At 45.3% G+C, this 14,886-nt stretch overlaps 1 protein-coding gene across 1 annotated transcript in view; it reads right to left on the bottom strand.

Annotated features, from left to right (window-relative positions):
- Positions 1-7,171: 7,171 nt before the first annotated feature.
- nipal3 (NIPA like domain containing 3) overlaps positions 7,172-14,886 on the bottom strand; it is a 58,800-nt gene continuing 51,085 nt past the window's right edge. Inside the window, exons 10-11 of the mRNA XM_063033655.1 lie at positions 13,979-14,067; positions 7,172-9,150 (exon numbers count right to left, since the gene is read on the bottom strand). Coding sequence (XP_062889725.1) covers positions 8,987-9,150; positions 13,979-14,067 — 253 coding nt within the window. The 3' untranslated portion in view covers positions 7,172-8,986. The remainder of the gene's footprint in view (positions 9,151-13,978; positions 14,068-14,886) is intronic.

Below are 14,886 nucleotides of genomic sequence, written 5' to 3'. Positions count from 1 at the left end.
GAGAGTGGAGGGGGAAATGGGTGATATAAAGGGGAGGGTGAGCCTGGAGTCTGAGGTAGTTGGTGGACTGAGAGTGGAGGGGGAAATGGGTGATATAAAGGGGAGGGTGACTCTGAGGTAATTGGTGAACTGAGGATAGGTGGAAGATGACAGGCAATTTGCACCAGATAAGATGGGGAGAGGGGGTGGAGTTGGTATAGTGGAAGGTGAATGGACTGTCTCCAATATTTGCACTGCCATCCCCTCCCCCACACCTTGATTAATCTGTTTTTGTCCCTCTTTCCCATCCTCCCTTTCTCTCTCTCTCTGTCTGGCTCCACTTAGCATTCACTTGCCTCTGTCTCTCAATGCCCCTACCCTACCTGGCACTGTCAGCAAATGCCCCTCCTCAGTCCACAATCACCTTCCTCACTCCCTGTCACCTCTTTATACTGGCCACTTCACCCCACCCTCAGTTCTGAAATAGAATGTTGACCAGGAATATCAACAGTTCTTCTCCCCACCACCCACAGAGGCCGCTTAGTCCACTGAGCTCATCCAGCTGCGTGTTTGTTGCTTCACTTGTAGGCCAGTTAGTCCATGTATTCTCTCTCCCTGTCTCTGATCAGCATTACCATTCAGACTGTATCAACATGTCTGAGGCTGAGGTGGTCTGGGACTGGAGTGATGGCAGCTCCCTCACCAATGTGTAAAACCTCCGCACTCAACCAGCGCTGAGGGAGGAGATACAGTATTTATCACATGGCACAGAGACATCCCATACGTCAAATATTACATTCGTTCTATCCTCCCAGTGTCTGCCCATTTTAATTCCACTTCCCATTCCCATTCTGACATGTCAATCCATGGCCTGTTGAAATGAGGCCACACTCAGGTTGGAGGCACAACAACTTATATTCCGTCTGGGTAGCCTCCAACCTGATGGCATGAACATCAGTTTCTTGAACTTCGGTAATGGCCCCCATCCCCTTTTCCCCTCCCACCTTATCTCCTTGCCCGCCCATCGCCTTACTCTGGTGCTCTTCTCTCCTTTTCTCTCTCCCATGGCCTTCTGTTCTCTCATATTAGACTCCCCCTTCTCCAGCCCTGTTTCTCATTCACCAATCAACCTCCCAGCTCTTTACTTCATCCCTTCCCCTTCAGGATTCACCTATCACCCTGGGTTTCTCCCTCCCCTGCAGCCCCCCCCACCTTTTAAATCGACTCCTCAGCTTTTTTTTCTCCAGTGCTGCCGAAGGGTTTTGGCCCTAAACATTGAATGCGCTCTTTACCATAGATGCAGCCTGGCCTGCTGAGTTCCTCCAGCATTGTGTTGCTCTCCAGATTCCACTCGTCCCTTTCACACTTAGGGCAATTATAGCGACCATTCACACATCATTGACATCACTGGGAGGAAACAAGGGTTCTCAGAGGAAGCCCACTGACTAAAGGGAGAGCACAAAAGCTCATATGGGCAGGAGCCAAGTTCAGGATTGGACCTGGGTCTCTGTAGCTGTGAGAAGCTGCTCTCAGCTCTGCCCTCCTTCAGGAGATTAGATGAACGTCTGTCCTGATGGAAATCCTCATGTCTGCTCTCTGCCAGCTCCGTCCAACATTGCAAGTAGATGTACAAGAACGACAGGCAGAGAATGAACAGCTACTTCATTAACGCCTTTGTCGGTGGCAGAATTGTGGCTGATTGACTCAAGGTGCTCTCAGTCACTCACTTTCCTGTGGCCATATAACTCCCGGGACGAGGTAGAGTCAGAGGAGGAGAAACAAATAACAAAGTTGATGTTGAGTTTATTGTCATATGCACAAGTACACGTATGCACAGGAGGGAGGGGAGGGAACGGCGACTCAGACGATGAGAGGCCTGCGTCGGGCATTCTCATGCCTTACAAGGCGCAGATTGGAAGTCTGTGTGGGGCACCACTCCTCGCACAGACACTAGAGCAAAGTGTGATTAAGTGCCTTGCTCAAGGACACAAACACGCTGCCACAGCTGAGGCTTGAACTAGCGATCTTCAGATCACTAGACAAATGCCTTAACCACTTGGCCATATGCAACGTGCAATGAAAAACTTTCAACAGCATCACAGATACACAGCATCAGATAAGCAGCATTCTCTAGAAAAACAAACATGAAACATACACACATTTTACAAGAAAGAACAATAGAGCTAAACACAATGAGAACATTTTAGCTCAAAGTGATTGAACTGGTCATAGTGCCACTAAGCTGTAGTGATCAGAGTTGAGCCAGTGGCTTCAAGAACGGAATGGTTGAAGGGAAGTAACTGTTTTCTGTTGCTGTGTTGTGGGACCTCTCTCATGACTTCTCTGCTGATAACTGAGAGAAGGCAGCAGCCATGGCTATAGGTAATATGAGTTATAGGGAAAGATTGAATAGGTTAGGACTTTGTTCCCTGGAGTGTAGGAGAATGAGGGGACATTTGACAGAAGCTTACAAAATTAAAAGTGGTATAGATAGGGTAAATGCAAGTGGGCTTTTTCTACTGGGGTTGGGTGAGACTAAAACTAGAAGCCATAGGTTAAGGGAACCTGAGGGGGAACTTGTTCTCTCAGAGGGTAGTGGGGGTGAGGAGCGAGCTGCCGGTGGAAGTGGTGGACATGGGTTCAATTGCAACATTTAGGATTAGTTTGGATAGGCACATGGATAGAGGGAGTATGGAAGGTTACCGTCTAGGTGGAGTTGATGGGACTAGGCAATATAACTGTCTAGCATGAATTAGATGGGCCAAAGAGCCTGCTTCTGTGCTGTAGTGCTGAATGACTCTATGCTCCTTTGATCACTGAGCCACTCTCATTAGTTTTGCTATTTTAAATCCCAGCCATGGGGGATTTTATTTAAGACCATAAGACAAAGGAGCAGAAGTCGGCCATTCAGCCCATCGAGTCTGCTCCGCCATTTTATCATGAGCTGATCCATTTTATCCTATTTAGTCCCACTGCCCCGCCTTCTCACCATAACCTTTGATGCCCTGGCTACTCAGATACCTATCAATCTCTGCCTTAAATACACCCAATGACTTGGCCTCCACTGCTGCCCGTGGCAACAAATTCCATAGATTCACCACCCTCTGACTAAAATGTCCCTAAATTTATGTCCCTAAAGGCTTAAACTTTTACCAAGAAAGTGTTAAGCTTCTGATACTTCAATATACCTGCTTTGTTGCCCGCCCTTGTTGTCAGGTCCCTGTTGTCTAGGTCAACTTTCAGGGAAAAAAAAAATCATGGCAAAATGCAGGTTCTTATTTTAGGTGTTCATGGACGTTCACTTCACGGGTAGCACAGGGATGAGGAATCTCAGCCAAAGTTTTAATGTGGTGCGAATCGGAATGTATGTGGCTAATTCTGGGAGCTGTCTGCCTCAGTAGCACACCACATGAATCAAAGGCCTCTTGATGCCGGCGTGCTCTCTCCCCACCGCCCTCTCATTACAGGTTGAGTGGTGTTGAGTGGCTCCTCGTACCAAAGAAAATGATCCAGGGACTGCCGTCAACTGAGAATGGTGAACACTTACCAACAGCTGTCTGTTACAACAATGCATGGAAGTCCTATCATACGAATACTCTGTTCTTAATAATTAGGTGTTACACTATTCTCCCTTTGAAGAAAGTAAACATATAAATACATAAAAATATACAATTATTTACATCCATTAAATCATACAATTAAGTGGTTATTTACAAAGATGTTTAAACATAAATTTAACCAATCATAAATTTATTCAGTCCCTTCATCTCATCTACAAAACTCTTTCCTCTGATCTTTACATAATCTATTTAAGGCTTCATACAGATCTAGTCTCAAATCTCAATCTGCAATTGCAACTCCAATATAATTGTCTAAATAACTACGAGGGTATTGCATATTCTAAACAACAGCTTCCCTCAATAAACTTAACTAAACATTACACGGATTCACAAACAAGAAGCAAAGGGCCCTGTGTTGAGTCTGTAGAGGGACAATACCATAGAGAAGATTTACCAAGTTCTGGGGGTAAACTTGTTATCCACAAGGCTAATAATTCTCAGTAACTACCAAGTGGTTACAATTATACACTGTATTTGTGTACTGGACACTGGGTTATGAATGCACAACTCATGGACAGCCTGTACATAAGAACAAACTATGGGAGACTGGTGGGATGGAGATGGATGGATCTTGCAGGTACTATGGGGCTGCAGGCATCTTCTGCCAGGTAGGAAAAGGGCATTTCTATGAGCCTTCTCTCCCCACCAATCCCACTCTACCACCCCCCTCTCCTGACCTTCCCACCAATTGGGACTCAGTTAAGCTGAGCAGAGCTGGGAGCACTGGGCGGACTCACTGAGTCGGTGAGGCGTCTGTACCCGCTCACTTGCTCATCATTGCCCTTTCCGTAATGTTCTCCCACAATGTTCCTAATTCTGGTTACTAACACTTCTCAGCAACGCAGCCCTGTGCTAATCTGCAGGCTGCTTATACCAGCAAAAGAGCCTCCTACTTCCGTTGCTTCTTACAGCTCTCCATCTTCGTGCCTCTGTTTTTGCACCGTCTTCCTTCCTGACCCCTCAACTCCGACATCCTGCAGTCACCCAGATCTTTCCTACCGCCCCATTTTGAAGCTGAACCACCTCCGATTTCCACTTTATCCATCACTGCCAAGGTTTGCAGCTCCTCCTGGGCTGGTTTCTTCACATTCTTGCCATGCTACAATGGGCTGACACTACATCCGTTCTTGCTACAAGATCCTTCCTGGGATCATCATAGTCTTTAAACTGCCTCCACAATGCGGCACAGACCTTCCTTTGTGCAACTAGCCTGTGCTTGAATCAGGGAAGGGAAACATTATTTTATTTTATTTAGATACACAGCACGGTAACAGACTCTTGTGGCCCAGCGAGCCCGTGCCAACCAATTACACCCATGTTACCAATTAACCTATTAGATTATGAGGCGCAGTCCTCTTTTATTGTCAGTTAGCAATGCATGTATTAAAAAATGATACAATGTTCCTCCAGAATGATGTCATAGAAACACAAGACAAACCAAGATTTAAAAAAAACTGACAAAACCACATAATTATAACATATAGTTACAACAGTGCAAAGCAATACCGTAATTTGACGAAGAACAGACTATAGGCACGGTAAAAAAAAAGTCTCAAAGTCTCTCGAAAGTCTCATCATCTCACGCAGACAGTAGAAGGGAGAAACTCTCCTTGCCATGAGCTTCCAGCGCCGCAAACTTGCCGATGCAGCATCCTGGAAGCACCCGACCACAGCCGACTCGAGTCTGTCCGAAAACTTCGAGCCTCCAACCAGCCCTCTGACACCGAGCACTGAGCACCATCTCTGCCGAGTGCTTCGACCCCGGCCCTGGCAACAGACAACAGGCAAAGCTGAGGATTTGGGACCTTCCCCTCCAGAGATTCTCGATCACACAGTAGCAGCGAAGCAGGCATTTCATAAGTTTCTCCAGATGTTCCTCTGTGCTTCTCACGTCTGTCTCCATCAAATCAGGATTGTGCACGGCCCCTATTTAACAAATATGATATCATTTTGGAGCGGCCGCGCACGCTGCATCGCGCTGTCATCTTCTCCTCCCGTCCCGGGAATTTGGAATATGGGAGGAAACTGGAGCACTAGGAGGTCACGTACAGAATGTCCAAACTCCTCGCTGACAGTGGCGGGAACTGTACCTCGGTCGCTGGTACTGTAATACTTTTATCAAACTGCTATGCTACCCTGACACCCAATACGTAAAGAACAAACGCCTTGCAGTCATCAAGAGTTTTGTTTCCTGCAGCAGAACTGTCTGTGCTAGAACATCTTGTAAACACCACGCAATGATGAGCCTTTTGCTTCTTGTTTGTGGTCTTAAACGTCCTGGGAACTGACTCACAGACTGTTCACACAAATTAGACTCTTCCTCTGAACTGCTGTATTTCTTATCCCTGCATGCAAACAGAAAGTGGAACACGAGGGTCCGGTGTTGAACACCATACATCACGGTCTGAGGAGATAACTTCACTTTGATGTGACTGCTTTAAGTCAGTAGACTGGTCTATATTAAGACTCAGCAGTGGATCCAGATGAGAATGTCACCACCGTCTATCAGCAGGTGTGTAAAGGACAGGAGTGAGATATGCCAACTAGTAGAATGGTGTTGCAGCTGGCACTCACAACATCAGTAAGACGCAAGAGCTGAGAGTGAGCAGCTTCAAGTTCCTGGGCATCAAGATCTCTGAGGACATAACCTGGTCCCAAAGAAGGCAAGACAGTGACTACACTTCTATTAGGAGTTTGGAAGAGATTTGGTATGTCAACAAATACACTCAAAAACTTCTATAGTTGTACCATGGAGAGCATTCTGACAGGCTGCATCACTGTCTGGTATGGAGGGGCTACTGCACAGGACCAAAAGAAGCTGCAGAGGGTCGTAAATCTAATCAGCTCCAACTTGGGTATTTACCTACAAAGTATTAATGACATCTTCAGGGGGCGGTGTCTCAGAAAGGCAGCATCAATTATTAAGGACCTCCAGCACCCAGGGCATGTCCTTTTCTCACTGTTACCATCAGGTAGGAGGTACAGAAGCCTGAAGGCACACAGCGATTCAGGAACAGCTTCTTCCCCTCTGCCATCCGATTCCTTAATGGACATTGAACCTGTGAACACTACCTCACGTTTTTAATATATATTATTTGTTTTTGCACAAATTTTAATGTATTCAATATATGTATACTGTAATTGATTTATTTAATTTTTGTTTTTCTTCTAGATTATGTATTGCATTAAACTGCTGCTGCTAAGTTAACAAATTTCATGATACATGCCGGTGATAATAAACCTGATTCTGAAGTATTTCTTCACTGGTGCAGTGGTATGGAGTGAGTGGTGACAGTAATAGTGCAGTGAAACCGGAGGCAAGGAAATGTTGCTCCAAAGGACCCAGCCACCCTCTCGACCAAGGATCCCTAATGAACACCTCCAACTGCTGGTGATCCCAAGTATCATCCTAAATCCTCTTTCTTCCTTCCTTTCAACTTCTCCCATCCTTCCTTTTTAAAACACTCCTATTTGCTTGGGCTTTTAAGCATTTGCCGTAATATCACCTCACATGATTCAAAGCGAAATTCTAACCCTCCCAGTGTCAGTTCCCATAATATCCCCTCATCCTCTCTTTCCCAAGTGCCTCAATTTCCATCTCCCTCTGCAGTGCCGGGACCATTTCTGACAGCAGGACATTACTGTTTGGGCTCAGATCTGAATTCATGGGTTACAGTTATTCCCCACTATTCCACATCTCAAGACTAGATAACGTCTGCATTTCAAAAAGTTACTTCACTGCCAGCAATGCACGCAGTTAACAAGAGAAGTGATATATAAATACAATCTTTATTGACCCGTTATTTGTCTCCTTATTTGTATGGAGGAAATGTTTACTGTCCAGCAGAAAATAACATATCGGTGTTTATTTAAATAGAGATAACAAATATTTTAAACTATGGAGTTCAGTATACAGTAAAACTCTCATTCTGCCAATTGATCATTCAGATTTCTCGATCGTTGGGCATCTGGCTCCCAAGTAATGTTTGCTTCACACCCTTCCAACTTGCTCATTTCACGCATTCTCATTCACTGGATCCAATTCCCACATGCTCTGACCTGCTGAGCCCCAGCTCCTGTGCTTTCCACTAACCAGACCCTCAGTTCCCACTTCCCTATCTCACTCTCAGTTCCCACTCCCCTATCTCACTCTCAGTTCCCACTTCCCTATCTCACTCTCAGTTCCCACTGCCCTATCTCACTCTCCAGAGCCCCAGTTCCCGCACTCCCGTCTCACTCCCGGTTCCCACACTCCCGTCTCACTCCCGGTTCCCGCACTCCCGTCTCACTCTCCAGAGCCCCAGTTCCCGCACTCCCGGTTCCCACACTCCCGTCTCACTCTCCAGAGCCCCAGTCCCCACACTCCCGTCTCACTCTCAGTTCCCACTCCCCATTTCACTCTCCAGAGCCCCAGTTCCCGCACTCCCGTCTCACTCCCGGTTCCCACACTCCCGTCTCACTCCCGGTTCCCGCACTCCCGTCTCACTCTCCAGAGCCCCAGCTCCCACACTCCCGTCTCACTCTCAGTTCCCACTCCCCATCTCACTCTCCAGAGCCCCAGTTCCCACACTCCCGTCTCACTCCCAGTTCCCGCACTCCCGTCTCACTCCCAGTTCCCGCACTCCCGTCTCACTCCCAGTTCCCGCACTCCCATCTCACTCTCAGTTCCCACACTCCCGTCTCACTCACTGAAGCCCCAGTTCCTACACTCCCATCTCACTCTCCAATGCTCTGGTTCCTGTTTCTGAGGTCTCGACACTGGAGTCCCAGTTCCCACACTCCCATCTCAGTCCCCAGTGTCCTGGCTCCTCACTTCCCTTCTGGATTGCCCAGGCCCTGATTCCCATACTCACTTTCGTCCGACTGGAGTCCTGTTTTTGTGCTTATAAACTTAACTGGCTCACTGGGGAGCCTATTACAGTTGTGGTGTGGAAATAACACTAGAAAAGTAAGTTTGCCAGTCTAGCACCACTGAAGTCCCAAGGGCACCTCACTACCAGAGTTTTACTGTACAGCAAATACAAACTGTCATTAAATAAGGGATTGTAACCACAGAGAAGCCCGTGGTTACCAGACGCAGGGAACGCAGGGGTAATTCAGGCGAGTGAGTGCTTGACTATCAGAACTGCAACAAGTAATTCATCGTGTGGAATGGAGCTAGTCGCCCGTAGCTTCATTATTCTGCGACATGTTTGGTTTCTCCCACGGATCTCAGCAAGCAGACAGGAAAGAATGGGAGCTTGTCGGACAGTGGAGGTCCCGTCAGTCGATCTCACTGTTGCTTCAGTCACAGGATGGGGAGTCCAAGGAGGGAAATGGAGGGCAGCTCCAGCAGAGCTCATGACTGGCCCAGATGGGCGGGAGCTCGTCCTCCTCGGGCTGAGAGCTCAGTCTTGTTTGGACACAATCCCTGGGCGAGAGGAACTAACATCACATTGTGGGTCTGTATACTCGTTGTCGACTGGATTGGTGCTGTGCTCCAGGGTGCCATAGGAGAAAGAGCTACTCAGTTCTGGCTGCACTGGACTCTTAACAAACATGCTCCTGAGCCCTGGAAAAGAAACAAGTCTTGGATCGTCAGAAAGCTCCAGCAATGTGGGGATATCAGAGGGAGATGTGGGTGGAATAATATCAAAGCAGTTTTTTAACTAAAAACCAGAAAACCCATCGACTGTCTGGCTTATATATTTTACAGAACTCTCTGCAGCAATAAATGTCAATCATGAACAACTAACCTTTATAGACACATAGAAAACCTACAGCACAATACAGGCCCTTCAGCCCACAAAGCTGTGCCGAACATGTCCTTACCTTAGAAATTACCTAGGGTTACCCACAGCCTCCTATTTTTCTGAGCTCCATATACCTGTCCAGGAGTCTCTTAAAAGACCCTATCATATCCACCTCCAGCGCCATTGCCGGCAGCCCATTCCACGCACTCACCAGTCTCTGAGGAAAAAAACCTACCCCTGACATCTCCTCTGTACCTACTTCCAATCACCTTAAAACTATGCCCTCTCATGCTAGCCATTTCAGCCCTGGCTATCCACACAATCAATGCCTCTCATCTTATACACATCTATCAGGTCACCTCTCATCCTCCATCACTCCAAGGAAAAAAGGCCGAGTTCACTCAACCTGTTCTCATAAGGCATGCTCTCCAATCCAGGCAACACCTTGTAAATCTCCTCTGCACCCTTTCTATGGTTTCCACATTCTTCCTATAGTGAGGTGACCAGAACTGAGTACAGTACTCCAAGTGGGGTCTGACCAGGATCCTATATAGCTGCAACATTACCTCTCGGCTCCTAAACTCAATCCTACAGCTGATGAAGACCAAGGCACCGTATGCCTTCTTAACCACAGAGTCAACCTGCGCAGCAACTTAGAGCATCCTATGGACTTGGACCCCAAGATCCCTCTGATCCTCCACACTGCCAAGAGTCTTACCATTAATACTATATTCTGCCATCATATTTGACCTACCAAAATGAATCACTTCACACTTATCTTTATGTTCATTTCAATTTCAGAATGTTGCACATAACTTTCAAAATACTCGAGTGGACTACTTAGCAATCCCAATGTGGTAACCAAGTCATCTGGGGCTTTTATAAGGAACCGGAGAGGTAGTCACTCAGAACAGGAGACTGGGACATACTCAACTGTTCTCTAAAGAGAAGTAAAAGTCTGAAAGTAAAATTTGAGCAGACTTGGGATGAGACACAAAGGGTCTTCATAATTCCATGAAAATCAAAGATTTTGCCAATAAGTAACAAATGCAAAGTGTGAATTTCCCTGCTTATCGAAGTCAGTTATGAAGAAAACTTGTCTCCCAGTGATTGAATGGAAAACTTAAGTTACACCCAGATGAATTATTTCTTGTTCTTCTCTCCACTGATACTACCTGATCTGCTGATATTCTGACCCCCCCATATATTCAGTTTTCAGTCTGTAAATATTATCATTTTCAGTTCAGTTGTGCTTTATAGAGAACTACCAATATATCTGTGGTTAAATCATTATGATTTACAGTTGAGCAAATGAGGGTTTTTAACTTTGGAGCCAAGGAGAAAGTGAGTCGACTTGACAGGGGTGTACAAGATGATAAGAGGCATAGGTTGAGTGGATAGCCAGACATTCTCCCAGGGCAGAAATGACTAACACCATGGGGCTTAATTTTAAGGTGACTGGAGGAAGGAATAAGGGTGATGTCAGATGTAAGTTTTTTTTACACAAAGAGCGGTGATAGAGGCAGACACATTAGGGGCATTTAAGAAACTCTTAGGCACATGGATGACAGCAAACAGCAGGGCTGTGTAGCAGGGATCTTATAGCAGGTTAAAAGGTCCGCAATAGATTGTGGGGGTGTACTGTGCTGTAATGTTCTGTGTTCTAACAACCAACAGTACTTGATTTTGCCAAACACCTAATAAAAATGAAAAGCTTCTCTGAAAAGAACCAGACTAAAAATAGCAAAACTCCAGCCCAAATTATTATCAGACTGAACAGGCTTAAGGTCTTTTTTGCAGACAAGATGTTGAGGAATGCCCAATAAGTATTGCAAAAGGGTAGACAAGAAGAATATACTTGCAGTTTACAGAGGGGACTACAACAAGGGCTACAGTTCCTACTGACTGGAGTTGTTGAGAATGGGTGATGTAGGTGAAGTTGTTGGGAAATGGAGTTCATACAAGGGAGAAAAGATAGTATTAGTGTCTGATTAGAACGGGACACACATTTAAGATGATAGCTGAGGTGGTGGCGATGCTCCTAAGGAGAAACTTTATTTCCTCAGGGGGATGTTTCGGATCGTGAACTCACTAGTTGTGGCAACAGAGTAAATCGGGGTTTCCTGAAGGAACTGGAGATGAGCTCAAATAGGAACAGGAGAACAGGACTTACTGGATTGCTTTATGATGAGCTGGTGATGGGTCCGTTTACCTTGTGGGTGAGAAGGAACTTAACACAAGCATAAACTCTGACGTGCACCAGTTGGGCTGGGCCTGAGCTAAGGAGCAAGCGCCAAGCAAAACCATTTCTGACTACACATGTGGTAACTATCAGCCGAATGCTGAGATGCTGAGAAACTGTCAGATGCTGCATGGATTTAGGATAATCGAACGCGCAGAATGTTTCTCCAGTTACTTGCAGGCTGAGTTCAGGGTTTCTGAGCTATGGAGCTGCTGCAATCACTCCATGGTGCTCAGAAAGCTGAATCCTTCCTGGAGCTTTGCACCCTGGAACCACAGAGGTCAGATCGGCCATCTGCCAGGGTAAGAGGAGATGGAGGGTTAGGGAGCGCTGAATACCAGGGAGGGTGGTGACTCCACCAAGGGAGAAGGGGTGGGTACACAGAAACATTCATGGCAATCAGGCAAAGTCAACATGACTGTATGGCTGGGAAATCACGTGTGACCAATTTATTGGAATTTGCTAAAACAACATAAAACTAAGGCAGGAACTATGTTTAGATTTCCAAAAGAAGTTTTAAAGTGCTGCTTCAAGATTGCTTATCATGATTCTTCAGTACACGAGTGAAAAGGAGGGTGAAATTTTTGTTACTCTCGATCTGATGCAGCATAAAAAACACAGCAAGCATAAACAAAAAAAAACAAAGAAATATAATAAATATAAAAGCAGTCCTATAGAACAATGTACATGTTAACTGCTTGAGTGTGGCTCTATATACAGAAGGTTAGAGTATGTACATAGACTGATATAAAGTGACACTAGGTGGTAGGGGGTGGTGAGGTGGATTAATGTGAAGAGATGTTAATGAAAGGTTATTGTAGAAAATAAAAGCTCCAGGTGCAAGAGGTAACATTCTGTTATAACTAGAAGATTGGCTGGCTTACAGGAAAAAATGTAAGTGGACAAAAATGGGTCTTTGGTTGGCAAAGTGAGATGTGCCACAGAGATCAATGATGGGGCCTCAACTTTAAATAACTTGGATGCAGGCCAGGAATATGGCTGTTAAACTTGCTGACGATACAAAGATAGAAAGCAAATTGTAAAAGGGTGTAAGCAGTGTAAAAGATACAGATAAGTCAAGAGACTGAGCAAAGGTCTGGGGCCCACATCCCCACAAACACGAGCACTCATCCCCTACAATCCAACCCCCAACACCAACCATAACCAACCCTTAGCCGCCACTCCCACAAACCCTTAGCATATCCATACCTGAATAAGACAGGTGGCAGAATGAGAAAGACCGTAAAGTAGCGTTGAATCAGGTTAATGAAGGCGTGGGCCAGATCAGAGTGGCAGGGTTGAGGAACACTGAAGCTCCAGTAACGGGATCAAGAAAATACATGAGGGATAATTTTCCCACTGCCTGCATAATTACCTCCTAACCCTAACACTGAGCACATTTACACAAAGTGTTACGGGGAAGCATCATCCACCACCTGGAACCCCATCACTCTCTTCTCGTTGCTGCCATCAGGAAGGTGGTACAGGAGTCTCAGGACTCACATCACCTGGTTCAGGAACAGTTATTACCCCTCAACCATCAGGGTCTTGAACCAAAAGTGACAGCACATCTGGAATAACCTGTATGGTATCAGACGGCTTAGCTAAGGACCAATGTTACAGCGACACCACAGCGTTTCACTCAGTTTCACTTACCCCATCACTGAAATGCTCCCACAACCTATGGACTCACTTTCAAGGACTGTTCATCTCATGTTCTCCATATTTAATGTGTATTTACCTATTATAACTATTGCTTTCTTTTTGTATTTTCACAGTTTGTCGTCTTTTGCACACTGGTTGAATGCCCAAGTTGGTTCAGTCTTTCATTGATTTTATTATGGTTATTGGATTTATTATGTCCACAAGAAAATGAATCTCAGGGTTGTAATATGGTGACATATATGTACTTCGATAATCAATTTATTTTGAACTTTGAAATGGTACGAAATGCAGCAAAATGTGAAACGATTCATTTTGCAAAAATTTTAAAAATAAGACACCTTGTCTAAATGACGAGAGATTGGGAGCAGGGTCCCGTGCATTATTCACATTAAATTGGTATGCAGATAAAGAAGTTGAGAAAGCTAAGTGAATATTATTATTTTTTGCGAGGGAAATTCAATACCAAAGCAGCCTTATGTTTCCGTTATATTGGGGAAGTGGTGACAGCACATCTTGAGTGACATGTATGGTTTGAGATTGCTTATTTAAGGATCAATGTTATAGTGGTGGAAGCAGTTCATAGAACGTTAGAGATCAGACTGTCTCATGAAAAAGTTTGGACAGGCTGTGCGTGTTTCCACTTGGCTTTTCCCACAACCGTGCTCCCCCACCACACCCTCACGTACACCTCCTCCTACATCACTGGGCTGGCCCCGTCAGCTGTCTGCATTATTACCGACCTGGAATCACGTCCATGTTGATGTATGGTTCAAAGGCCTTCTTCTTGCTCCGTGTAATCAAAAAAACTCCTAGAAAGGCGATGCAGGAGCTAAGGAAATTAAGAAACCAGAATCAAAGAATTATATTCAGACCAGGTCCTAGTCCAGCAAACTAATGAGTTCCTTTCACCTGCTCTTTCTCTGTAGTACTGAGTGCTTTTCTCCCCCCATTTTGCCACCTTCCCTACACACACCGAGTTCCACATCATAAATATTTGCTGTTTAAGAAATTTAATCCTAACTTGATTGTTTTGATCAAATAACCAGTGAGAACCAGGTTGCTTCAGCGATCAATTTGGTGATCTCGTGTGGCAGTCAGAGTCCAGGGAAGAAGAGTAAGTACGTAAGTGTGATGGTAAAGACCAGCAAATAGAGTCAGACAGGGCTGGGGTGGAAATGGAACAACAGCGCCTGGGATGAGGAGTTGTCATGGTCAGTTATTTTATCGATGCCAGAGTGGCCTTAAAACAAAAAGTCCCATGCAAACCACAGTGAATACTAAGACTCATTTTATGGCACACATTACCCTCCATATACAGTGGGGAGAGAGTATTTAAGTCTGTTCTCTGGGAAAGACTCCCGGGGTACGGTTTAGAATGAGAATCCAATATTTTATTCCTGAAATCACAAAGATTCAAAGTATGTTTATTATCAAAGTATGCGTGCAGTATACAACCCCTGAAATTCATCTTCTCCACAGACAGCCACAAAACAAAGAAGAACCATGGAACCAACCCAAAGAAAAACATCAAACCTCCCCTCCCAAGCGCAAAAAAAATCACGCAAACAGCAAAAATAAAAGAGTGAAAACACAGAATATAAAACACAAAAATCAAAAGCTATTATGTGGAATGCATTTATCCTTTTAC

Source organism: Mobula hypostoma, chromosome 26, assembly GCF_963921235.1.
Source record: "Mobula hypostoma chromosome 26, sMobHyp1.1, whole genome shotgun sequence".
Taxonomy (NCBI): domain Eukaryota; kingdom Metazoa; phylum Chordata; class Chondrichthyes; order Myliobatiformes; family Myliobatidae; genus Mobula; species Mobula hypostoma.
The sequence above is the reverse complement of the archived record's forward strand: the minus strand, read 5'-3'. Positions and strand labels throughout refer to the sequence as shown.